The following is a 27,601-nucleotide window of genomic DNA, read 5'->3' as shown; positions in this document are numbered from 1 at the left end:
CTGGGACCTTTACGTGATATGAAAGGCCAAGTAAGCTCCTGTAGCCTCAGCGCAAAGCATGCACTGTTGAATTAAGACACGAGATCGACTGTCTGGATGTTTATGCAACAAGAAAGAAAAAAAACTTAGATGGTCCACTCAGTTCTTAGAAACCAAGACGGAGTCCAAATCATACTCAATGTAACTGCATTGTGTGTTGCATATTAGCAAAGTTGTCTCGTCTTGTTTTTTATCACCTAAGCAATTTACATATCTGACAATAGAATATACTATATCAACTATGAAAATATGTCAGTGACCATTTCAACCTGTGTGGTCTGAGGTTGTCAAAGAGAAACTTGTTGGCTGTTACCATATCAGGTCTAAGACTAAAAGGATAAGTCCACCCACGAATGAAAAATCAGTCAGGTGAAATTTCGTAGTTTAGAAAACATTTCTGGAGCTTCACAGTAAAAAAGTGTTGCAGCATTTTCCTAAACAACGGCAGTGAATGGGGACATGTTTTAGAAATGTAAAAAAAAACGTCTACACATGATTAGCTTTTGCACGAAACTCATTTTTGGGGGGAATTTATCCTTTAAACCTGGATTATTATTCCCAAATGGATGCGTACATGGACAGCTGTGGACACCACAGACACTTAGTAGTTCTGCTCTGGGCTGGGAATTATTTTGATATTTATGGTTGGTGTGATATTAGAACATATATTGTCAAAGATTTTGAATATTGTTATATCGTGATATGTCATAGGCGTGTATTTTCCTGGTTTCACTTTGTTATTAAAAGATTTTTATTTCATTACTATTTCTTTTAGTAGGGATGTAGTCATCCCTACAAAATGTATGATATACTGTGATATGATATACAAAAATATCATATACTGTTGCAAAATTGATTTTGAGTAGTGTAGTCAAAAACATGTGATATTGTTTTTTTCTGCCAGTCTGATTTCAAGATATTGAGATATACAGTATATCATCAACTGCTATGTAGCCTAAAAATATGGTGATATTATTTTAAGCCCATTGCGCCCAGCCCTATTGATGGACACGTTCCACACATGCCCAGATGTATTCTATAATACAATATATTTAATTTGGGTGATTTGTTAGCATGTGTGTATGAATGTGTGTAGTATTTATGTAACATCTATGTTTGATTTTTAAGGCTTACTTTTCTCACATAAGTATATGTTTTATTAGGGGATTTTTTTTCCTTGTGAGGCACTTTTCAATCATTGGTTTCTATAAGTGCTATACAAATAAACTTTATTATTTATTGCTGCTGTACTATTTATAAAAGCAAAGTTCTTACAAAATACTCTACTGTGAGATTAAATAATATTACAACTCAGTGGTAACCATGTTACCTTGGCAAATCTGCTCAAAATGCTTCATTTTTATGAAAATGTCATGATCAGCTTGGTCTTTTAAAAAATGTGCTATTTTTGTTACAGCCTGTATTACCTGTCAGAGGAGCGTATATTCATGTGTCACATAAAGAGAGCGACCATCAGAGGTTTATGGATATTTCTGAAAGACAATGAAGAAGAAAGAGCTGCAGCCTTATTTAGACAAAAAGGGTTTGCTGGAATATCAGACATCATCGTGTGACACTTTAGTCACACACTGAGCGCTTGTTTATACATAATTCCTTTGTAGTTTCATGAGCTCGTTCTGTGGTTGATCACAGCCTCTTCTATCTGTGTTCAGAGGCTGACCTGTTGTGCAGAGATGTGCATATTTACTCTATTCATAGGCTCCACACAGCACACATGCTACAGGCACATATTCATTACTAAGTAGCCTGTGGCGACTGTCATGTGCAGACAATGGTGGTAGACAAAAACAGTGCATCTACCACACAGGGAATCTTCCACACTTGTAGCCACACTATGCAGATAGCATGCCCAAAAAGCGTGTATTTTTAATCATATTCACATAATCTTGTGTGAGTCGTATGTGGAATCACAGATAAGCCTCCTTATGTTGCTCAGATATTACTGCAAATGAGCATGTCTGAGAAATGTAACACCTTGCACAGACTCTTGCATTTTAATTTCTGTGGCATCTGTGACCAGTCCGTCATGTCCCTAACCCCCTCGGGGGACCCCCAACCTATCTGCTGCAGACCCCCAAAACCCAAGAGGCGGGGAGGGTGGGGTGGGTGGGGGGCAGGGACACATTTGATTGATGATGGTGTGAATTAAACAGAAAGAGATGGAGAGAATCCTTTTATCAGGCCAGAAACACGAGTGGATTAAAATGTAGTTGTACAACCCCTCTGTATAATGCAGCAGCCTGGCCGCATATCACGAGGCACCAGAAGCCAAGACGGGAGCTGCTCGTTATTATTGCCCCCTCCTCAAACCACCGCATGAAACTTTGCTGAAGCAGGAAAACAGGGCTGAAACACGTGAAACAGGGCTGAAAATAGAGCTACAACAACGTGCGGATCAACAGGAAAATATATCTGAAACTGTTTTGACAATCCTTTTGGTCTTTTTCAAAGACATAACATTTTCTGTTGTTTTTTTCTTTTTACATTTAATCAACTGAATATCTTTGGGTTTTGGAATGGTGATCAGACAAAACAAGACATTTGAAGAGGTCACCTTGAACTTTAATAATATAATGAGCATATTTTTGTATTTTCTGACATTGTACTTAAAAAGAAAATCGATTGCTCACTCACCTGGTTATTTATCCTTTACAACCTATCTACATCTCATCATGTATATCAATTATTACCTGTTTATACCTATAAACATCATATTTTGTATATTTATTCACGTGTCTGTCTACAGTCTGTTATTATGCATATACATACTACTTCATTGTACAACCTGTTTACATCCCTGTTTGTACATCTAATTATTACACACAATGTTATAATTTGCTTTACATTTGATCTTATATTATATTTAATCCCTATATTTTAGCTGCTGCACTATTTTAGTGACGTCTTGGATTTTTATCAGATAACGTTCCACTTTTGTGTTTTTTCTTTAAGCATAATTTGTCAACATGGTATCACAGCCAACCGCGTAACAAACCCGCCACTCCCTGATGTCACTGTCGCATTTGGCCTTGCCTACCAAGGTCTCTTCCGTGGTTAAGTTACCATTAAGAAAGATGCTACATCTGGTTTTATTCTCAAAATAAAGGGGGAAAAAATGCATTAGTTAGATTTAGGAAAAGGTCAGTCTTCATGGTTTTGCTTAAAATAATCCTTCCTCAAAACAGTAACCACCAGCTGTTTGCGTCACCAAGGACTCAAACCTGGTCACCTGGGTAAAAGCCCTATCAAACCCGCCCCGACACAGAATTTCTGTCTCTCTGAATTGCGTTTGCCTATTGATCCCGTCATTATCGCCCACTGCTGGTAATGCACCTTCATACACACATGTACTTTTTGTGACTGGTCAAGCCAAAACATCACCTTCACAGACTGACCTGTAGTGGATCCGCAGGTCTATTAAACATTTTTGTGTGAGACTGGACAGTGATATCAAACTATCTTAGTAGAAGCTGCTACATAAAAGTGAGAAAATGTTAAAATGCAAAGTTCTCTGGATACTTTCTTAGCTGTATGTCATGTGATCATGCAGGTGGAAGCCCTTGACTGTCCTTACACAACATCACTGAGTCAACTCCTTCATGACCACGTCTGAGTCTTTAATGGACCTGCAGCATGTCTCCGTCTGGCAGTAGCCTCTGTGCCCGACTCCACTGCTGCTCTGCTGATGTTTTGTGCCACTGCATAATTTATTGCCCTCTTTTCAGGCCTCTTTCCTGCACATCCCCTTCTTGTGGTGCAGGTGAGAGTTCAGCTGTTTGGTTTAACACATCACTGAGAAAGGCCTCAGACCTGGCTCCACAGCAACAGACCCCACATGTGACAAATGCAATTAGAGGGAAATATGCAATTACTGCAATCCCTATTCTCTCATGCGGCCAGACAAGGACAATTTGTCAATGAGGCCCCAGTGGTATCTCCTGGGCCTGGATAGGGACCTGAAGGTACTATTGTCCCTGCCTCCTTTTCAGGAGCTGGCCTGTGGTGTTGGATGTCCTGAAGCCCTCGGGAGGCCTGGCAGAGGAAGATGTATGGCCAGAGAAAAGATACAGGGTTCAATAATCAAAACCAAACCCCTTGTCTTTGACTGTTTCTGTTATATGCCGCCTTTTTTACTGTGGATGACAGAAAGGCCACATTTAATAAATCTCACCTGCAGGAAGCAGTGCAAAGAAATACTGCGTCAGAAAGCAGTGTAAAAAAAGTTTCTTTTTATGATTTGTTTCATTTCAAATTTTATTTCAACATCTTTTAATTAATAAATGTGTACCGTATGGACAGGTCTGATGTTACTCGATAGAAAGCTGGAACATTTAAGTTAATGCTAAGCTAATTACATTGTTGTTGTTTTTGAAGCCAATTTTCTAAACATATGGAAATTGACTGCAATAAGAAAAAAGACATGACATACTTAGTTATTAGCGACAAATGTCAGGGGGACTTTGAATAAAGTTTTCTTACTTCTCAAATGGAACTCAGACGTTCCTGTTTCACCTTGACCCCTCTACTAATCAAGTTTTTCTCCCTTCAGCACTGCTTTGATGAAAAGCCTGTAAAGGTCTGGTCACACCAGAAAGGAAAATGTGTATTCTCATGAAACTGTGCAATAAGATGATGATGTAGAAACTACTTGCAGAACAAGTTAATGAACCTCTGTACAGGCAAGCTAACCGCTGACATGGTAGCAAGTGCTTACATGCTAGTGCTATTTAGAAACAATAGCTGTCTGAGCTCTAAATTCTCTGTACTGTATAGTTTGCTTCCACCTGGCATTTTGTTCAAAGAAATGTTCATCATCTCATTCAGCGAAGAGTTATAACTGTCACTTAGCAAGCTCGTCAGCTTGAGATCACTTTTATGACTCTCTAACAGAACTATAGGTTCTTACAGTTTAAACAATAAACATTTACACAACAACACACCGTCACTCTTCTGTCATAACTGTCTTCCAACTGTAACAGTAAATAGTGCAACACAGCTAATAAGCTAAGTAAGCTTCCTCCATTTTGGGCTCTCGGACTCTCCATTCCCTCAGCACTGTCAAGACCATGGATCTGTTGAGGGAAATCTGGATACATCGCAGAGATGGAGCCTCGCTCCAAAAGTTCAACTTCCTGGGTATAAAACTACCCAGATCTTCTGCATAGCTAGCGCATTTTAGACTTCCATCGGTTGAGCAGCTGATTTGAACTAATCCACTGTTTTCCCAGCTGCGTCTTTAACAATCTGGAAACGTCCTTCTTGGCCAGCGTGCATCACATGAAGCTGCATTTCCAAAGTTTGGCCACTATGTTAAATTGGCTTTAAAACCTGGCACTGTTCCTGGGGGCTTGGCCAAGAAGAGGACCTGTTGTTGGTAAATAGCGCAGTTTAAGAGTCAATGTTTTTGTGTCCAATTTGAGCTAGATACAAAAATGTACCCCTGCTTGCAGATCCACTGGTTGCTGTGATTTCACTGCAATTAACTGATTATACCATTAAATTTCACTATTTGAATGCTGGCCTGACCTAGCCTTAAGGTGGACACTAGTCTATGTTTTTGTTTGTGTCAAATCAAATATGATAAATTAAACTCTCTACTTACCCTCCTGTCATCAGTCTTCTTCTCCTTCAGGAGCATCTTAAGGTCCTTTGGATGTCACTGCATGGCGACGCGATTAATCACTTTATATCTGTCTCTCTTTTAAGAGATGTTGTCACCTTATACATACAATAATAATAAAGGTAGTAGTTTCATATCTATGTGTGACTTGTCCGAAACGCTCGACACTGGCTGACATGTGAAGTGCACGACCTGCTGCATGCCTTTGTTCTCTCTTTGAATGGACATGATAGATAGAACTGGAGCAATGGAGGCAAAGACCATGACAATTTGAGCACTGACCTGGTTTTCACTGTAGTCATCATAAAACACAGAGCCAGCGTCCTAGGGACATGTAATAACATCAGGCCTTTGGTGTAATTCACTATCTCAGTGTGTGGCAATACAGCAAAAGCCATTACATTTGCCTTGTAATTTGCTGTCGCCCCAGCGAGGGATTCAGGTGACTGCGACCCCCGTTAATGGAGTTCCAGTGATAAGGACAGGTCTGTTTATTAGCCACATGCGGTCAAGCGTGGCAGGAACAGCTGAGCGTAGGCAGGTGTCGGGCCCTACGAGGGCTCAGGCACCGCTGGCAGGGCTCGGCGCTCATTTCACGCACGTTACCGTCACACTAGCTAGGTTTAAAAAAGAGGTCGTTGGGTGCACAACAATATAACTGCTGAGCGATGAGGTTTCCTCAGAGTCACACTGGAGTGCACCACTCCTGGCAATTTGGTTTGTTTGTAGAAATCAATGAGTCATCTGTGGTTTTGTTTATAGTTGAGCAGGAGGAGGAGCTCTATGAATGAAACATTGTGTTTTTTTTTTTTTTGCCTTTTGGAAGCCACTTCAGTTCAAAAGGAATGCCCTATCCAAAATGTACACCCTTCCACGATGCCAAACTGTAGTAAATGATAAGTGAACATTTCATTAGGACACAAAAATAAAAAGATCACACGCTGCAAAGAAAGGTTATCTCTTCCAGCATGCGTGCTTGCAGACATTTACAGAGCCTTGAGGAGAAAATGAACTTCAAATTAAAATGTCTATTTGATGCATTATCCTAATAGGGATGGATGGGAAAAGAGAACTCTATAGTGCTCTCATCCTTCAGCCCGAGGGGACAGACTTGGGGAGTTGTCATTACCAACTTAGCCCACCAAGATGAGCCTGTTGGGAGGTGGATTCACAGAGATTGTCTGCTGTTTTGACAGGTGTCTGTGCTGGTTAATTTATCAGGCAATTACAGAATAAATGGAGCTATCTTTACATGGGAAACATGATTGATCCTGTTACAGTATTACAGTGTTTAATTTTGAGTACCGGGTTGAGTATTGGAGGAAAAAACTCAGAATAACAATATGAAGGCAACCTAACTGAAGTTCTAAAAGATTATTGCCTGATGATTTTATCTTCTTGATATGTTTTGTACATTGCTGAGACTGATGGGCTTGTAACTGCATCTTGTAACACCAAGTGTGACGCTATCTGCCATCTTAAACAGAAACACAGACGCACCTCACAAGGGAGATTACCTGCACAGGAGAAATGATAAACCTACAACATTATGTGAGAATAGGGTGGGGCAATACATCAATATTATAGCCTTATTGTGGGTGACTTTTGAGGAGATTTCAAAATATTGAGATATATATTGTGTATCGCGATCCAGGCTAAAAATAATTGATAATGACTTGAATGGGGCTGCAACTAAGGAGGTACAAGATGGAGGTTATATTTTCGCCCATTTCCATTTGTTGGTTGGCTGGTTTGTCAGCAGGATTACACAACTGAACACATTTCCACAAAAGTTGGATGGACGCTGTGTCTCGGCCCAGAACAGACCCCATCAACTTTTTGACATTTTCATTAATTTCTCAGGAAACACAGCATGGATCTTGATAAAATCTGGCGTATTTAGGTGACTGGTATCTATGAGTGCGTACTGTTTGATGCAGATACTAATAAAAATCTATTTATTTGGATTATTTGGATCAGGCTTGACTGAATTAAAGGGGACTGTTGGGCCTTGCCGGAGGTATGCACTGTAATGAATGCCATTCTAGTTTTCATTGTTCATTTATCTGACTAATACTTTCTCAATAAATCAACTGACTGTCAAAAAGATAAAAGAAAGGTAATTTTTCAGAATCACAATTTTCTAAAACCCTAGTTGGCACCCTAAAATCTCTTAATTTTTTGACTGACAGCCCAAAATCTGAAGAAAATCAATTTATTATCACGTCAGATAAAGAAAAGAGAGAAATCCTCACAACTGAGATCCTAGAAATAGGGAATTTGTGGCATTTTTGCTTGAACAAAACAAATAATTGACAGATGTTTTTTTGTTTCTGATTTTCTGTCGATTGACTCATCAATAAATCAATTAATCATTTCAGCTCTAGACTTAGCAAAACAAACAGATTCAAATGGTCCCAGCACTCTAAAGGCTGCGCAACACAGCCGTTATCAATGGGCCAGACAGCAGACGGGCAGGCAGCCTTTATGTAGCCTATATAAAGTGTGACCCAGGAGCCAGGGCTTTCTGTAAGTGTGCCAACGTGGACGTGCTTCCAGCAATAGTCATGCTTCTGCCAGCTGCATCATCTGTGCCTGCACAAAAGCATGCCCTTTGAAAAGCGCTCAACACACACAAAAGCAGTGATGCGTGGTGCGCATGCATCAGTGTGCAAACGTGCATGCTCACATTACTCTGTAAAAAATAAAACTCTTTGATAACAGATACATTTCACATTTGGGAAATTAAATCTGGTTTCTCTTGAGTTGGATTTATCATGCTGTGTTTAAAAATTGTCTCCTGGTAAATCTTTTCTTTATTTAGACGTAAATCTTGCACAAATATTCAAAGAGAAAAGAAATACTGAGGCTGGTTTAAAAAGATTTGAGGTGAAATCTAAACACGTCTGCAGATTGAAGTAGAAGCAACAGAGCTCATCTGTCCTCTGGCAAAAGACTCACTGTGAGTCATACCAAGTGCACACATCACTGTAGAGACACTCAATTATGATTCAAATCTCCATAACGGGGCAATAAAGCCATTTGTCATGTGACCATCTGCAGTGCATCTCCACTGATTCTGCCTGAATGTAGTTAGCCTCCTGCACACTGTGAAAGTGCAAAGAGTGGAACGTGTGGATTTATTAGTGTCAGGCTCAAACTGTAATCACCACAGGATCAGTGCTGTGCCGATAGATTAATTTCATTTTCTGTGAATTCTATAGCCTCCTGAAAATCTCTGGGAGCTTGGAAACAAAGACGTGCCCCGTGGCCGTCTTTGTTGTACTTTTTCTCTTCAGATTTAAAACAATGTGTGAAGGGAAAGAGCAACACCAGTTTAGTCCCAGCACCGTAATTATCGCCTGCTTTCGTCTCCCAGGGATGTTCATGGACAAGGGCCTCATAACAGGTGACAGAATGCCTGCCAGCCGCCCCCAGTTCCCCGCCCCCACCCCAGAATGGTGACTATTATAAACCAAAAACGTATGCTCTCAATATATATGCAAATGATGCTTGGTCCCAAGGTGAAGTTCGCGGAGCAGCAACGCCGCTTGCCTCTGTTTTGCTCATTTGCAAAAATGTTGAGAGTAACAAAGACCACAGGAAATTGAAAAATTGTTACTAAGTATTAGAAAAAGCAATCATTTTCCCCAGGCAGCCTAATCCTGTGGAAATTGATCTCACCTCTCTCTCTGACATGCAGTGGTAGGAAAAACACATAAGAGGAAAATGCTTGTTTCGATGTTGCCTTGTAGAAAATTTGTTTGGTTGCAGATTTCTTTTATTTTTTTCATAAAACCCACCGCCCTGTGCCGTCAGGAACTAGTCACTTTGTTTGTCCCCTTGGCTGCGAACAGGTGTAGTGAATCCTCAGAAAGAAAATTAGTATCTGGTGTGTGATTGTTCTCCAGACTTGCTGCTGCTGCTGCTGCTGCTGCACACAACAGTGAGTAATCTTTCTGCTGGGCTGCTCCATCCATGCAGCATGCATGCAAATCTGTCCATTTGTTGTCTAATTTTAAACACGCTGATACCATCTCACTAATGCATTTGCTCTTCCTTTGCGTGGAAGTACAAATTGGAAACGACAGTCTATTACCCACTGCTCTGACCTTCGTGATGGAACATAATGTGAAAAAAACCTACGATGCCTTTATTTGAAGGAGGGAGGGCGAGGACACAGTGGTGATTAATTAACCCAATTAATTTAGACTAAGATTATCTGAACAATTATTTCTCGATAAATCAGAGCAAGGTGTGATGATGACTATTATGGTTAATGTTTAATTACAGTGCAGTACTAGGAACACAGTGAAACGCTTATGAATGTCTTTGGCTGTTAATGAAGTTATTATTCTATTTCTTTTGTAATAGAAAATAGGTTTTGGGAGACATGAAGAAGAAATCCCCTTCCACAGCAAATGTATTCAAAGTAAAGGAAATGTTCGACATATTGAGATAAACGGTTATGGGCTTTCTTGACAAGGGTTACATGAGAAGTTTGATACCACTCACATGTTTGCACGTAATTATCTCAGCCAGCAGCAGGCTAACGGAGCTTAGCATAACAACAGGAAACAGGGACAAACAGCTAAGCTTTCTCTGTTCAAAGATTTTAAAATCCACCAATCAAGGGGTTTACGAGGGGTTGTGTATTGGACTTTTTCTTGGCAGGCACCAATCAGTCCAAATCATCAATCAACTCCATAAATAAAACAATTAAACAACAAACTACATCACTGGTCCATGCTCTCCAGAATAACAAGTGTCATCTGATCTTAAACCACAGTGGTTAAGGTTTGATTAGCTAATACTCACAAACAACATGTTTAAATCAACCAATGTCATAAATATTTGTAAAGAACAATTGAATAAAAAGGACCTCCAGTAGTTGTGGTGGGCAGTGTAGCAGTAGCCAATAGTTCAAGACATGACCACAGGACAAGAGGAAGACGTTTTAAAAATGGCTGAACTTTTTGAGGGGAGGTTGTCATGGTTATTTCTGACGTTACATAGAGACAAACAGTTGCTACAGAACCGCTGGGAGGAGACCGTGGCGAAGAAAAAATGGAGGCCCGTGTGAGACCGATTTGACTCTAAGCGGCGCCCTCTAGTGGTTGCATTGCAAAACATCTATGACAACGTGAAGGACGTATGGAAGCATTGTCGGTGGTGGAAGCAGTGACGTTTATTATTATTGAAACGGACATATCCATTTTCGTACATAAAACGAGAATAAATTAGCCTTTACATTCATCAGGTGGACAGAAAAAAACACTATATATAAATGATAATGCTGCTCTTTAACTTGTGTATGAAAAAGTGACAATGAAAAGCACATAATATGTGGGCAGGGTTTAGCAACAAGATGGATTTAAATCCAATCATTTGATACCATAAAATGGCACATTGCAAATTTTATACACAGGTTTTTGTATGAGTCAAACAAACACATTATTACATCTTAATCACTGCGCTTTAGAGGTGTTGGTAGGCTGATTTTGTTTCCTTTTTAAAGAGGTAGGCTATCTGAGTCTCCCTGTTCCCAGTCTTTGTGCGAAGCTAACCAGCTGCTGGTGGTTACTTCTCATTTAACGTAAAGGCACAAGAGCAGCAACTTCACAAACTCTTGGAAAAAGAGCTTCTCTCAGAATATCAAACAATTTCTTCAATACCAAATGTTTGAAACTGTAACCCACATTTTGATCAGGCTTTTTTTTGCCTGTGCACAAAAGAAATTATCTGAGCCTTGGAAGCTGTCACATTTGTTCTTAGTGGCTGACATGAGAGCGCCTTGCTGAGCATGATAGTGGGTAGCTGGTAGAGATTTCATATGGTTTATTGCTCCCACTTTCACTGAGGTTATTTATTGAACTGCCATCATGGCCCCTTGTTCTCCACAGCCACCCAATGCTTCTGTGCCCCTCAGTGTGATAGAGGAATTTATGCCACATGAACAGCATACTGAGCTCGAGTTTAAGTGTTATTAAGAAGCATCACTCATGCATAGGATACTATTTACAGTAATACATTCACACATGTGGCGACTTCCTCTGACGGCTCTTGAAGGAAAAATGATGATAGATTGTGTGCAGGGTGTGAGGCTACAAGAGAGAGCAGGGGGGAGACGGAGGGGAAACTAGGCTTCAAGTATTCCACAGGCTAAATGAAGAACAAACATGCACCATACAAGACAGTGAAGGAGAAAAGATTATCATCTGGAGATGAAAGGCAGGGAGAGAGAGAGGGAGAGAGAGATTCATTCACTGCCACACAGCTGTCTTATTTGCAAGGTGTTGAGAAACCACTTTTTTTCCCCTCCAAGAGGATGAAAAGATTCTTCTGAAGCCAAAAGGGTCTGCTATCATTTTTGGGCAGCTTGAGCGGTAGAGATGTTATTAGCATAAATTATCTCCCCCACCAAAGAGATACGAACATGCTAGCTCCTTTCTGCTTTTCACACTTAATTGCCCTATTTACTGAACAGTTGCCCATGGACAACAAATGCACACACGCTCCGAGATGCATACAGGACAACAGGCAGACACAAGCCAAATAGGGCATGAGTGATACACTGAACTATCTGCCAAACAGCATTAGATACAGTACGGCTGGGGAAGCTGTTAAGACCCATTCAGACTTCATGTTGGACTGTGAATCCACAGCAAAATGTTAAATATTGGCTTCATGACCTTCTTCACTGAGCCATATTTGACCATGTTTGATAAAAAAGGGGATTTTGGTGCAAAATGCATGCATGAATGTTGCTACAAAATGTCTTTAAAGGAAACACTAAACAAGGATTTTCTTTTAAAAATGAATACTTGTTGCATCTAATGTGTGTTCATATTCTATTTTAAACTTTTTAATCATCTGCAGTTTTTCTAAAGAGCACAACAGCCTCCTGCTGCAGCAGCTCAGAAAAGCCTCATTGAAGTGACCCAGTAAGCAAGAGTGAGGTGAATTATAGATGGCTATGCTTAATGGACTCTTAGCTTCTCTTCACCTAGCCCAACAAGCTCAGAGTGACGTTATATAAGCAGTGCCAAGTATGAGGCGCTTAAGTTTCAGGTTTAATGCATCAGAGTCATATTTTCTGTTTAGTAATTCTTCTTTTTTTCATGTCGAGTGTCTGAATTAGCTGGAAGTTAAATGATTAAACAGACCTCACATCTGTAAATGGAGATAATAAATGTTCCTGTGACGGGGTAATTGTCGGTGGTGTCTCTTGTGGAACAGTGTGAAGGAACAAATCAACTAGATTGAGTTCATTCATTCGGCCGGCCAGGTCATCTCCATAACCCTGGAGGGCCATACAGGATGTTAATGAGGCTGACTGTATCACAGCCTCCACCCCCTCCCATCTGACCAGCAGCACCGCAGCGTAAAAACCATTCCTCCAGCCCGAGGGGGTCTGTCGCTATGGTAACGTCCTGAGGCAGTGACCACATGTCAGAGGGAGTCTGGGGGCCATAAGTGGACCCCAGCTCAGGCATGAGGAGGAGGAGGAGGAGGAGGTGGAAGAGGAGGAAACCATTGGCAGTGAGTTGCATGCTGCAGGATGCAAGTAACCTGAGAGATGTTTCAATCACAGTGTTTCCTTTTGTTTGACTCGATTCACCTCTAACCTGTAGCTCACTTGTTGCTCTCATTCTTTAATATATCAGTTACATTCATATGCGATGGGCTGGTGTAGAATTTAATAATTATTAATTTGCAGATTATGTTAATGTTAAGCAAGAAACTGAACCTAGGCATAAACATTTTAATCTAACACTACTGTAACCATGCTGGATGCTTGATCTCTTTATTAGTTACAGGTGGCCTCCTCCACTATCAGCTTTGGCTGGATGACATAAAAGGATGAGTTCACCCACAAAATCCAGTTATTATCTCCTCATCCTCATGCTGATGGAAAGTCAGGTGATGTTTCATAGTCTACAAAACATTTGTGGTCACAGCAAAACAGTGTTGCAGCATTCTTCTAAATAACTGAAATAAAACAAAAATAGCTCAAGAAACCACAAGATCCCAAACTGATTTGAAAAGATGTTATTTACACTACCGATGCATGGTTGAGTTCGTGCAAACACTTTAGACCCAGCTATAGTGAAGAATTTGGCTTTAAAAAGGGTGCAAATAACGTAATAAATGGTATACACATGCTAATTTTGGTTAAAAATAGTTTGAGTGTTTTTCGTACTAACATAAAATCATTAACTTCATTGAAAAAACAATTAATACATTTTTAAGGGAAAATATAACGAAAAAAGTTCCAGTTCCAGCCCAATAATTGATTTATTGCCCAGTTTCCTCAAAACTCCACAAACTTGGCATATTAATGCGAGTGTGCCATGTTTTTACAGAAGAAAACTGTTTGTGCTCCACTGCTCAGTACAAAGAGCAGAATAATGAGAGCTTCTGCCAGATATGAGCTGTAGTTCAGGAAGCATCAGGTTTGAGAAGCTGCTGGAAAAAGCTCAATATGAGTCAAAGAGGGTTCATTGTTTATTTAACCTCTCTTCTCCCTGGAATAAAGTCTGAAGAATAATTCAACGGCAACAAAGATTTGTTTTTTTCTCATGAACAAATCACGATCTCTGTAACAACCCAAACAAATCAACACCAGGAGAATGTTTATGATGCGAGGCTTGATCAGTAAAATATATATAATATATATAATACTGGTGCATTTAGATAATTAAAGACTTGGAAATTATTACTTTGTGTAAAATACTGCATCAAAGAGTGACTCATAAAAAAGATACTTCACCCCAAAAACTAAAATAAAAAACCCCACACCACAGCTCATTGTTATAGACAATGATTCTTCCACTGACCTTACTCGTCCTTGCCTCTGCACTATAAGCTTGGCTTGGTGACAGAAATGTGAACTTGTGCTGTAATGTACAATCACATACGTGTGATAAATCCTAACCTCACTGATTTAACACCTTCCCCTCTTGAAACCGGCCGCGAGCAGGCTGCAGGGTCACTGTTTGTGGTGGGGATGATTTAGAGAGACCCAGGCGAGAGGGCACCCCTAAACGTCTGGATAGATCTATAACAGTTTGAACTACATACAAGCACAATTTTAGGATCAACATGGAAAATCTAAATATATTAAACCTTTTAAAATGTGCTTTTTTTCCAGGGGAATCTACAAGTGGTCTTTAAATGTTTTGGCAAGGCTGAATGTGATTTTTGATGATGCAACAGAAAAAATGTAAAATAGCCATTATCAACCTATCTAACGGCACTTCTTACTGTACAGAACAGAAAGATAATTTGACTTTTCACTGTTGAAATAAATGAAATGATGTCAAATTAATACATTTTAATCTATTAATTGATTTGCGGAAAGCTGAAAAATTAAATCACCAATACCTTTATCTTTGTCGGTTTTATTTGACTTTAAATTGAATAATTTGGGGTTTTGAACTGCTGGACGCAGGAAACGAGCAATTTTAAGATGTGGTCTATGGTTTCTGAAAAACTGTAATGGGCCTTTTTCACAATTTTCTGACATTTTATTGACAAAAAAAATAAAGAAATATTTGAAAAATATGATAGGATAATATCATGATAACTCCACCATTACTGCTCAAACATACAACAGCCAACAACAAGGCCAAAATAATCAAAATAAAGCAGAAAAGAATGAACCCGCAGATGTGCACTATTTTCTGATGCCTGCACCTGCTATACTTATATTATGTGTGATACAACAGAAACAGAAGTGTTAGTTTTCCTTGAACAGTCATTAATTAGTTGACTTAATGCCATAAGACATTAATTAATCAAACAAGTGAAGTGACACAAGTGTTTCCTGTTGATTGTGAATCAAACAGGTGCACCATTTCTACTCTACTTGAAAATGTTCCACTGTTGCTTTCAGAAACCACAACCAGATTTATTTTTTCATTACAGATATTTAGCTTTCATTAATCTAATAAGAGAAGAGTAAATGTTGAGCTCTAATGGAAAAACAATGTATAATGTAGCATAAAATCCATAGAATGATCTAATGAGTCCACAAACCAACACAGAAAATATCTGGCCAATTTAGCAAGCATGGATCTAATTCTAGATTTCACCCTAATCAAAAAAAATGTAATTAATTAATCAGATAATTCACTGCCACGCATGGCAGGACACACATCTGTGCAGCGGTAATGGGAAGGGAGAGAGACGAGCTGTGCAGTGCAGCACTAGTACTTCCCCGTAGCCTGCTCGTCAACAGTGCTGGAATCTAGTGCAGCTTTAAAAAAAAAAAGGTCCAGCACTCCCAGACGCTCAGATAACCTCGGCTGTACTGTACGTGTGCTCTCAGCATGTGAGTACAGTGCAGTGTGTCGAAGGGGCGCAAAGATCTGAGGCTGTTTGAGGTAACGGAGATGACATGAGGGAGGCAGCGCCTGTACAAGGCAAACATAAACTGTGCCACTTCATCTGAAAACAATGGGGGACAGGACACTGAGTGTGCTCTCATCCACATCTCCATTGTCTGCCCTCCTCTTTTACTCCTCCTCCGAGCATGGAGCATAAGCGGGGTGAAAGAGGGAGGGGAGGGGAGGAGAAGGGGGAGCAGCAGTGGGGGCAGTGGGGGTCTGGCTGTGTTCTTTCTCCTCTGTCTGTGTGCGAATGCACAGACGGTTCAGTAGTAATTTGATGTGTGTCCCCGGGGACATTTGATGGATTAAAGCTAAGCAGCTCCATTTCGCAGCACCACCTGATCTTCCACTGCCTGTGCCCCATATAAAGGCTGGCGTGATTGCTGATCTCAGCTAGTCTGACAGTCTCTCTCTCTCCCTCCTCTCTCTGTCTGTCTCCATCTCTTCTCTTCCTCACTGGTCCCTTAAGCCTGCTGCATCACAGGAGCTATCCAGTGCTGAACAGGATCGCTTTTATTTTTTATTTTTTTATTTTTCTGGGGGAAGCTGGGGGAGCCAGAGAGTATCACACAGCATTGCCGTCAGCCTTGTTCTCCACTGGTTTCCATTTTCTTTCATATCTTATGTTTTTGGCCGCTGTCTTCACATTAACCAAAAGGATTACCGTCAAGCCGGCTCTGCTCGTGTGCTTCCTCAGAGGGTCTTTTATTTTCGCTCATGCGTTTTTCTCAGCTCTGTGTTTTTATCCATTGAAACATGCCCCGCTCATTTTTGGTGAAGAAGATCAAGCTTGATGATTTCTCTTCGTCCAATGTGGCAAACTCCAATCATCACCACCACCTGGACGACTCGTTCACTTTTGCACGCTCCATCACAGACTCGGTGACCAGCCTTGGGGTTCGTCTCAGTGAGAATGGTGAGTTAACATGCCTCTAGTCTTCTGCCCCGCTCCAGTTAAAGATGTGCGAGCACTCTCGCTTGTAGACCACTCCGGTGCTGATTTCAGCTTGTCTGACATTTCCACACGCACAGATGGTAGCCTCTTTTGTTTTTCTGTCGGGAGAGATTTAATTTTGCCTCAGCCAATAACATGCTCGTAGTGTGTAAATTAGTGTGAGATGTTTCGTTCAGCCAGCTGATTTTTGCATCAATATCCGAAATAATCCCCTACAGAGGCACCCCACCCCCATCACCCTGCTCCCAGACTTTTGTTTTTTGACTCCAGTGAAGGACAGACACAATTCAGGTCACAGCCACGGATTAGCTTATGTAAATAGGGAACAAAACGTGTGTATAATCAGGAGAAGCTCCCGTTACGTATTTGTATGACTGTACCAACCCAGTGTTGGCTGAACACACATCGACTGACTATATCTGGTCATCATGTGGACTAAAAAAATCATGAATATGAGAGATGAGTATCGGATGATACATTTGTCCTTAGCTGTTATTGTCCTTGAGTTCCCATCACGGTCCGATCCTCCCTTGCCCCCCTCTTCCCGTCCAAATGGAGCATGCACAGTCTCCCCACCCCCATCGCTCCACTACATCTTTCTCTTCCTTCCGGGCATTTGAAAACTAGCAGGGGTTAGAGTTTCAGCCGTGCAGGCCTATCGTCGCCACAAGAGACATCAACACACTGTACAGTACAGCCAGGAGGGAGGTGGGGAGCTGGGCTGAAGGGATGGCAAAGGGAAGGAGAAAAAGGAGACAAAAATGCTTGGGGCAGCAATGAGGCTTGATCACGTGACGGAGGTTGTACAGTAAACATGAAGAAAGGCACATAGCTGCACTGTGGTCAACACACGGTCCGGCCACAGTGAGCTCCAGTCGGAGCTGAGTGGCGACCTTCACTTTCACGGTCTGCTTAAAGCTCGCCGCTTCCATTTTGTGGCCACGTTTAGAGGGCCATATGTGTGTCTTTGTTGTGATTTGTCAGGATATTTTCACAGTGAGAGAGGCTTTACAGTCCACAGCTAAATGTTGTGACGATGCCCACCTGTTATTCAATAACAACACTCAGTGAATTTCAGATGGATCAGGATTAGCAGCTTTAACAAAAATGTCTGGACTGTTTAATAAACTATAATGGTTTGCTAAATATTAAATAACAAGAAATAAAAACATGAGCTTTCTTTGTATTTACAGGGTATATTTCAAAGCTTGTAAAGGCTTATTTAGATTTCCTGCTGCAGGATTTGATATTATTCTTAATGTTTAATTATTGTCTCTCTCTATTGTTCCTGAATCTATTGTTCAACACCATGAAAAATAAGCATGATATTAAAAAGAAGAAAAGAACAATAAGGCACTACATTGGTGTTGACAAAAGGCGCTTAATTCTAACAAAAGAATCGTCCTTTCCATGTCGAGTCAAAAAAAGAAAAAGAAGCAAAATAAAAGACATTTTTAGCGTGGAGCCTGAAATACCTAACATCAGCACTTCTGCCGTGCCAGCAGATTTTCGTTCCCCCCATTGTGGAGACATTTGACTTGAGTGTCTGTCGAACAACAAAGAGGGCTGGCTGAGAGGGTCCATTAATTACATGCTTACTTTGCATTAGAGAAATGAGTCTATGAGCTGTAAAGGCTGATACAGCACGAGTCCTGAATGATGAGCTCCATGTCTGACCTTGGGTAATTGAAACATAGCAAACAGGTCTGCTTACACTGATACAGTATGTTATGTTTGGAAATAAATCTCAGCAAAATAAAAGCCATATTGTTGTGAAATAGGTGGATGTAGAAAGGGGACTTGTTGAAGCTGCAGCATTTGAAAAACTAATTGCGTTTTAAAAAGACTTCATTTTTGCTCTTTTTAAATTTTAAAAGAGTGTTGCTCTCTCTCGGACAAACACCACCTGTGTAGTTTAAAACGTTGAACCCATGTGGTGCAGCATAACATGTGCACAATCCTGGTGTTTCCCTGTCCCCGGGTGTCATGGTCATGTCTTTGACAGAGAGGCTGTATGAGCAGAAACCCTTGGGACTGGAGATGCTGTAGTAAGAGAGCACTTCAACTGATTTCTTAATGGCCTGTTTCTTGAAGGCACTTCAGCGTGCTTGCTGCTGTAGACAGGTGACCCTTCTTCACAAACAATGTGTGTGATGCCATGTCTTATCAGGCCTGGAGCACACTGAGCTCAATAAACTATTATTGTGTGTCGCAGATACTTGATCTGTTCCTCGCACTATTTCTATCCTCTCACTGTTCTAACAGCTGCACTATTTTACATATGATAGACTATTGATCAGTTCTAAACTTTGAATTTCATTAAAAAGCAGTCAATAACTAATTTCCACTGCTTGCTGCACACAGTGCTTAGGAATGGCTTTTTTTCTGCAGTTATGCACTATTTCTCTCAGGAAAGGAATTTCACCACATTTTATATTTGTACTCATGTGTTCAGTCTATAGAATATCAACCCTGGAGGTAAAATGCATTTAGTATTTATTAAGCTGCTGATATTCACAGCATAAGAATAAATTGAGTTCTGTTTGGATGCATTGAGCTGCCAGCAAGCCTTTTAGCTCCTCTGGCACAGGGCTGCTTTGGAGGGAAAGGAAAGACATGAATGATGCCAACAAAAATATATCTTTCTGAAATCATGCTCTGTACAGTTCGGGACATTTAAATCACTTGTGGTGCTTTGTGCGTAAACCTGCTTCACGAAGTATCATGAAAATTCAACAGGATGTAAGAAGTTAATTTGGTCTAAAACCAAAAATCAGAGATGCAACCTGTTGTGAGGTGTGGATTTCAGAAGACGTTAAAAAATAAATAAAAACCCTTTCAAAAATAAAAATAAATCTGTAGAAATGTGGTATTTGTTAAGATTTAGAGTTGAAACATGATTCTGTCTGTTTGACTCGCAATGCCAGGACTCACAGAGCATTCATTAAGGAGACAGGCCGCAGCTACAGGGGGCTGACATACCATGGATGAAGAAAAGGAAGTCTAATCAATGAGACTACTTTATTTAAGAGGGGCTTTAATGTGCATCTTCTTACACAGAAGACTTCTTTGATGAGCTATTATCTAGTGCTCATCCTCACTGTAAAATTGCAATCTTCCTAAATGCATCTTGTTTTCCTGCATCACTGCACTATTGTCCGTACAACCTGTGAGCTGTGGAAAAAATGCAATTAGCTCTGTGCTGCCACTCACTCTTTCACCATTTTACGAAGGGCAATCATCCAAGATGATAATCATGTAATCACCAGCATGTCACTGTGTCCTTATCCATCACAACCCCTGGCCAACTGTGTTTGCGTGTGTCTCTTACTCAGGCTACATCCAGGATTACATCACGCCATCTGTATACCAGGAGGAGAAGAAGATGGAGCACAAGCTGGCGTCGCCGGTGTCAGATCCCCTGTACACCCCCGTGAGCAGTGGAGGGGAGTACTGTGACCCCGACCTGAAGCACCCCGACAGCCCCCAGTCTGGCATGACAGCCAGCGGCTTCTACAGTGGTGAATCGGAGGCCCTGGCCGAGGGTTACACCATGGATGCCTTCTTCATCTCCGACGGGCGCTCAAGGCGGAAGGGAGACACCGAGAGTCATGGAGGAGGATCAAGAAGCAGCAGTGCCAATGGGGGTCAGGAGAGGGGAGCCGGCACGCCTCGTCACACCTGCAACGAGTGCGGCAAGACGTACGCCACCTCCTCCAACCTTAGCAGACACAAGCAGACGCACCGCAGCCTGGACAGCAAGATGGCCCGCAAGTGTCCCACCTGTAATAAAGTATATGTGTCCATGCCGGCGTTGGCCATGCACATCCTCACCCACGACCTCAAGCACAAGTGCGATGTGTGCAGCAAAGCCTTCAGCCGGCCGTGGCTCCTTCAAGGCCACATGCGCTCGCACACGGGGGAGAAGCCCTTTGCCTGCGCACACTGTGGCAAAGCCTTTGCTGACCGTTCAAACCTCCGCGCCCACATGCAAACACACTCTGCCTTCAAGCACTACAGATGCAAGCGCTGCAATAAGACCTTCGCTCTCAAGTCCTACCTGAACAAGCACTATGAGTCAGCTTGCTTCAAGGGCTCTGCAGACGAAGACGACTCTGGATCAGAAAACTAACCACAAGGAAGAAGCAAAATTTTGAACCCCTGTTGTAGGTTCACAACCAATAACCCTGTTCACTCTGCCCTCCATGCCTTTTTTCTTCCCTTTTTTTAGAAAGCAATATTTTCACTGAGATTACGTGAAGAAACTCTAATGATTATGGCAAAGACAATTTCAAAAGATGCTGGATTTTTTCCCTGCACAGTAGCTAATCGTCCACAGAAACATACAATCAAACAACCTTCCCCCAAATAGAGACTGTAGATGATAGTTGTACACAATTAAGCAACATGTGCTCGTATGAAGTGGGCATATGTCAACACACACACTAACAACACTCACACACACACTAACAACACTCACACAGACATGTATGCACACACACAAACAAACACACATCAATGTACGCACGTGTGCACACACACACATCAACACACTTACACACACGGTTATATATGAGGCCTGGCATGTGAATTTTTATCAATGACTATAATGATATTGATATCAATAGTAATAATATTTAGATTCCTGATATTTTATAGCAAATAGTAATGAGAAAAAGAAAAAAAAACATAAAAAAGGACTAACAGTGTTCTTTTGTTTTTTTAGAGACAAAATGACCTCTTGTATTTTTATGCTGCTTTTTATTTGCTAAGAATTGAATTCTTTTGCAACTGCCAACATGAACTTTTTATGAAAATGTGAACTATGACAGTATTTGCAAAAAAGGGAGATCATTTTAAAAGGTAAAAAGACAAAACCCTTTTTTCCACACCAATGTTTCAATTCAACGGATGTTATTTTTCTATTTGATTTTTCTAAATTTATTTTTTTGTGCTTATTATCCCTTGTTGGTCAAAAGCATCTTTGTAACTGTGGGTATTCAAAAAAAGGTAATTTAAATAAGCTAAAGGCCATAGGTCATTCAATTCAATTCTGCAAGAGCAGTGATTTTAAAATGTTTAGCAGGCCTGTTGAACAGGTTTTCACTCACTCCGTCTGATCAAATTCATAGTCTCACCCTGATGTACAGACTTGGAGAAAAAACACTGGGAGCCAGACCAAATGATCTATTGTTATAAGTGCCATGTGCGGTCGACTCGTCTATAGCAATGAAAACTCGCTGTTCTTCCTCCACCATGGTGGCTTGCATAAACTCTGCTGCCTTTATGGTGCATCGTCCCGTCTTAAAGAGCAATCTTCTCTTCACCCAGTGTTTGAGGTGCTCCCCCTCCACCAGTGTTACCTCAGAGTGAAGGTATGGACTCACACACCCTCAGTTACAAAGTGACAGTCAAATTATTCTGTTTGTCTGTTTTATATGTCGCTCAAAGCTCCGCCCACGGTTTAGATGCATACCACCTATTTATCATGTAAATACTTTATTTATCGACCTATTTATTTATTTATTTACCTTATTTTTGTGTATTTATTGAAGACTTGCTTATTTGTTAATTATCATGTATTTATTTATTGTTTATAATTTAAAAAATGAACATCCATTGACCTTGTAAGATGCTGCTGATCTTCAAAGAAAATGTTTATATGCATGAAAACTGTAGAGAGTCCGTGGGACTTAGTTTTTTTAAAGAGGAACAATGTACAGTACCAGTGCTAGGACACTTCCAAAACAAATGAATGCAGAAATACTTTTGTTTTTCGTGGCAATAACTTTACTGACAAAGCAATTGACATGTGTAACAATCACAGCTGTCCTGTTTTCAGTCAATTTAGGGCAATAAAAAGAATCAATGTAAACGAAACACTAAAATATTCTCCATCGTGCTGTTTTCTAAAAAGTCCACTGGAGATTTTTGGCCCCTTTTCGTCTTTAAATCTCAGGCAATAATTAATTTCTAGAAATGGCCGACGCTGATGTGCATGTACACACTGGCATGAAAATGTAACACTATTGGTTTGTTAAATTTAGAGAGCCAAATAATGTAGGTGTAATCTAGTTACACCGAGGTTTCCAAGGTGCAAAAGCAATAATTATAGTTATGCAGTACTCAATCCTTTCTACAGCAAGTCCAAAACTGCTACAAGTATCAATTCGACCGGAAAAGGCCGCTATTCTATAATATAATTATTATTTTAAATGTCTCTTTTGTTTTAAAAAGCAACCAGGTAAAAAAAAATCTCTTCTGGCAGCTGAATTGCGGGTATGATTTGACTGAATTGCTAGAAGGTTACGTATTACACAACAGGATTACAATAATTCTCATTTAGGTCACTGACATAATAAAGCATTTAATTATAGCCAAATTCAAAGTCATTACTGCTTCCAAATTATTCTGCACAGTTTCAAACAGCTAAGCAAATCTCTGAGGTGTCAAAGGAGAGGATCCCCCTGAGACAACATAAGGTTGGAGGTATATACATCTTAACCAGCACTAATGGAAATGATCTTGATGTGAACTGTCTTGGCAGAGAAAGTTTTCGAGATTATTGTAATAAAACGACGCGCTGTCATGCACTTCCAACTCCCCCATCATTTGTCCCTCCTCTCCCCTCCCCTACCAGCCGTCCTCATCCCATCCCAACTGCCTCTAAACAGACGCACCGAGGATGAGATGTGCTGAAGTGGGATTGGCGGAGGGTGGCGGAGTGTGGGAGGATAACAGGTGTTTGCAGACAGACTGCAGATAGGGAGCGTAATTGAGTCGGTGAGCGACCTCCAAGGGGAAGGTCAAGCACCAGCAGGCAAATGCACTGTCAGCTATTTGCATATTCCAAATGGATGACACGATCGCAGTAATGCTGAGCTCGCCGTTAAAAAAAACAACAAAAAAACATAAAAGTGTGGAGAAAAGAGAGAAAAGAGGTGTTTTTGCTCTGTTTGTCAGTCCTCTCCTCCCTGTTTCACCATCATCCTGTCAATGGTCGTTTAAGTGCTACAGCTGAATCACTGCATGAGAGCATCCAAACCACCTGTCTCCTGATTAACTTGCAGAACACACAGTTTGGCACGACGCTGTATTATTGAACTAATGCAGAAATCACTACTTCCTATAGATCCTTTTTTTAAAAAATGTTTACTATTTTACTATGGGGCAGATATAATGCATCTCCACAACCTGGGGACTGTGGTTTAATAAGGCAGATAAAAGTGACGAGATCATTAAAAACATCGATTGGAAATGTACTGTAGGCTTCTATATCTAGCAGTATTACAGATCGTCCTCAGAGAATATATCAATCACAGCAAAGGAGGCACAGTTTGATTCTAAACTTCTGAATTTAGATGTAGGGAAACATTGTTCCTCTTTGATGATTTTGTACATAGATTTGTAAATATATCACAGCAATAATATGACAATGCATGTAGACATTTAATTGCTCTTTTTCTATTCATGTTGTCTTTTTTTTTTTTTTTTTACTAAAAAAAAAGAGACAAATACAGGTACCAATTGCAGTCTGGGTGGCCATGTGAATCAGGGAGTGTCTTGATTAAAAAGCTATCTGTTGTAAGTTACAAACAAAAACTTCAAACTGTGTATTCTCAAAGATTTGATCATGTTCCGTATGATTTTTCTTTCTGTTCTTGTTTTCTCTTTTTTTTTAATGTGCCCGGCTTGGCTGCGCAATGAAAAAGTGCCAAAAAGTATGATTTCCATGACAAAAGCCTTCAACATATGGTTGGCTGCTTGAATCCTTCCATATGGTCCTCAAAGAAAAAAAAGTGATTAAGATTTTCCACTTTCTTCTTCTTCTCTCTCTCTCTCTCTCTCTCTCGCTCTCTCTCTCTTTATCTTTCTATCTCTCTGTTCCAGCTGAGTATGAAGAAACTTAAGCCATGATTGCTGAGGGGTGTTTTGATTTATCCTGTTCTGCTACAATTAATAATGATGACAACAATAGCAATGATAACGTTAATAAAAACAATAGCACAAGGAATCTGCAAGTCCACTCTTATTTCTTTTAAATAGGAAAATTTGATTAAAGGACAAAATGGTATTTTTTTTTATTTTTATCACACTCACACACACACACACACACACACACACACACACACACACATCCTGCAGATGTTTGCTGACAGGCCAACCTGTTCATTAAATTAACTGTGTACAGGTCTTTACATCTTTCTTACACCTTTGTCTCATATCAATACAATATAAAACACACTGAGAAAAATACTGAATCTGGAGTCTGTGTGAAATAGCCCTTAGTCAACATTAACACAGTGAGTAATTATACTTGAATTTAATGTGCCAATAGCTGTAGCCTCCTCTGTCAATGTTTGATCAATCTTATGAGCTTTACTGTCAATTTACTAACTTTTAATTTCACCGCTACGAGGCACAAAAATGCCAACATCCTTTGTTTTTTCTACAGCAGCTGAGAGCAGGAACTGGTCACCTGACAACACCAATATAGCTTTGAATAAGAGTTCCTGAGATGTCGGCGTTATCAAAAGCAGAGGCATCTGTTCCACCACTATTAAGCCCTTCCTGGTCATTAAATTTTAATGGAACATTGATTTTATGCTGGAACTACTCTTTCTGAGTGACTCAAAAGCCAGAGAAAAATATGGAACAAAATAAAAATGAATCATGACAGCGGACAGGGATTATTATTCTGGGGCTTTTCTTGATTGGTTTCCAGGGAATATACAACACTTGAATTCAATCGCTTCTGTCCTTCAGTGTCCTCCAGCAGCACAGCGGCAGTATAATGAGACAGCAGGCAGAGCAGAGCAGAGCAGAGCAGAGCAGAGCAGGGACTCAGAAACAAGACACTTTGCTGCACTCTCCTCTCTTCAGTGTGGGAAAGCAGTGATTGCCTTTGCTGCTGTTACACACTGATATGCTGGTTATGTTGCTAAAGGTAAACACATGACTAAATAAATTGTCAAAAGACAAGTTTACAACCAAGTGTTGATTCTCAAAAGCTACCAGTGCTGCAGATGAGGATGTTTCAGACCGCATATCAACATTCATGTGCAGTACTCACTCAAACTTTACCCTGGCAGATGTTGTCCCTTATCACATTTTATGATGAAAGTAAATAACTGATTTCATTACATGGCAATGGACTATAAAATGGGGACGCGTGCAATCCAATTACATCACCCGTGGTTGTGCTGTGTGTGTAAAAACAGCGGCAATGAGTGATCAGCACGAGGAGGCAGGTATGGGGACTATGACCCTTCATACATATTCCTGCAACACTCCACAGACAGTCACGCTCACTCAGAGCATATTATCGAGTAAATTATTGAAAACAAGCTGCAAAATTGAGCGAGCTAGATTCACACTTCAAAGATATTGACCTGAGAATGGCATCATCTTCTGAGTGACTGTCTGAGAGGAAATATAACAGCCTTCTGATGGGGTGAGGGGCTACTCTGAGGTTACTGCATAGATCTACCTACAGCAGCAGATACAGCTGTAAGACAACACAAACTGGAGTAAGAAACCATGTTGGACTATATGTAGGAGAACATTATATATTCAAATTTGCAAACTGCTTCCCTGACAAATTATTTTTAGATGACAGGTAAAAATAGGAATATGGAAAGAAAACTATATTTGTAACAGGTGTTGCTGTCCATTTCAAGTTAATAAGTGGGAACGTATTTTAGATGCAACTGGTGTCTTACACACGGCACAACAAACAACAGCTGAACTGATAAGTCAATTAATTGATTAGTCCATCAACAGAATTAATCAGCAACAATTTTGATTATCAAGTCATCGTTAAATAAGAAAAATAGTGACAATTTCTCTGGATCCAGCTTAAAAATGGAAACATTTGCTGTTTTTCTTCGTTTTACAGCGACAGTAAACTGACATGGGGCTCTGGACTGATTTGAAGGTTTCACCTTGGGGTTTAGCATTTTCCTCAGTTAACTGACATTACATCAATTAATTGACAAAATAACCTGTGGATTAACTGATGAAAATATATGTTAGTTGCAACCCCACAGTGTTTAATCAAATTCTGATTTGCGTTGATCAGCAAAATCATCTCTATTGTTAAAAAAACCTGTAGAGCAATTAGTCGAAGATTTGATTAGTCAATCAACAGACAATTTTGATTATCAAGTAATCATTTGAGAATTTGCTCAGTTCTCTGGATCGAACTTAAAAATGGGTATATTTGTCATTTTAATTTGTCTGAATATGACAGTAAACTAAATCTCTTTTGGGGCTTTGGGCTGATTTGAAGGTATCACCCCGGGATTTAGCATTTTCCACACATTTAATTGAGAAAATCCCCAGCTGATTAATAGATTAAAGTATTTGTTAGTTGCAGCCCAACAAGGTTTAATCAAATTGTGATCTGTTTTGATCAGAGAAATCATCTCTACTGTTGAAAAAAACATTAGAGCTGAAACAATTAGTTGATGATTTGAGTAGTCAATCAACAGATAATTAATCTGCAGCAATTCTGATAATCATATAATCACTTCAGCTTCATTTCAAGCCCTAATCCCAAATATTTCATAG

At 40.2% G+C, this 27,601-nt stretch overlaps 1 protein-coding gene across 1 annotated transcript; it reads left to right on the top strand.

The window, feature by feature from the left end:
• The first annotated feature begins 16,830 nt into the window (after nt 1–16,830).
• scrt2 (scratch family zinc finger 2) lies at nt 16,831–21,161 on the top strand. The gene is made up of 2 exons (XM_073471023.1): nt 16,831–16,990; nt 20,365–21,161. The coding sequence occupies exons 1-2, from the start codon at nt 16,831–16,833 to the stop codon at nt 21,159–21,161; spliced, it is 957 nt and encodes a 318-aa protein (XP_073327124.1).
• Nucleotides 21,162–27,601: the final 6,440 nt, after the last annotated feature.

Source organism: Pagrus major, chromosome 7, assembly GCF_040436345.1.
Source record: "Pagrus major chromosome 7, Pma_NU_1.0".
NCBI classification, from domain to species: Eukaryota; Metazoa; Chordata; class Actinopteri; order Spariformes; family Sparidae; genus Pagrus; species Pagrus major.
This window is presented reverse-complemented; position numbering and strand designations above follow the sequence as displayed.

Excerpts from the sequence above, each read along its gene's own strand:
- scrt2 (XM_073471023.1), top strand. The coding sequence starts at position 16,831 with ATGCCCCGCTCATTTTTGGTGAAGAAGATCAAGCTTGATGATTTCTCT. Across the intron at positions 16,991-20,364 it reads GGTTCGTCTCAGTGAGAATG|GCTACATCCAGGATTACATC; the intron begins GTGAGTTAACAT and ends TCTCTTACTCAG.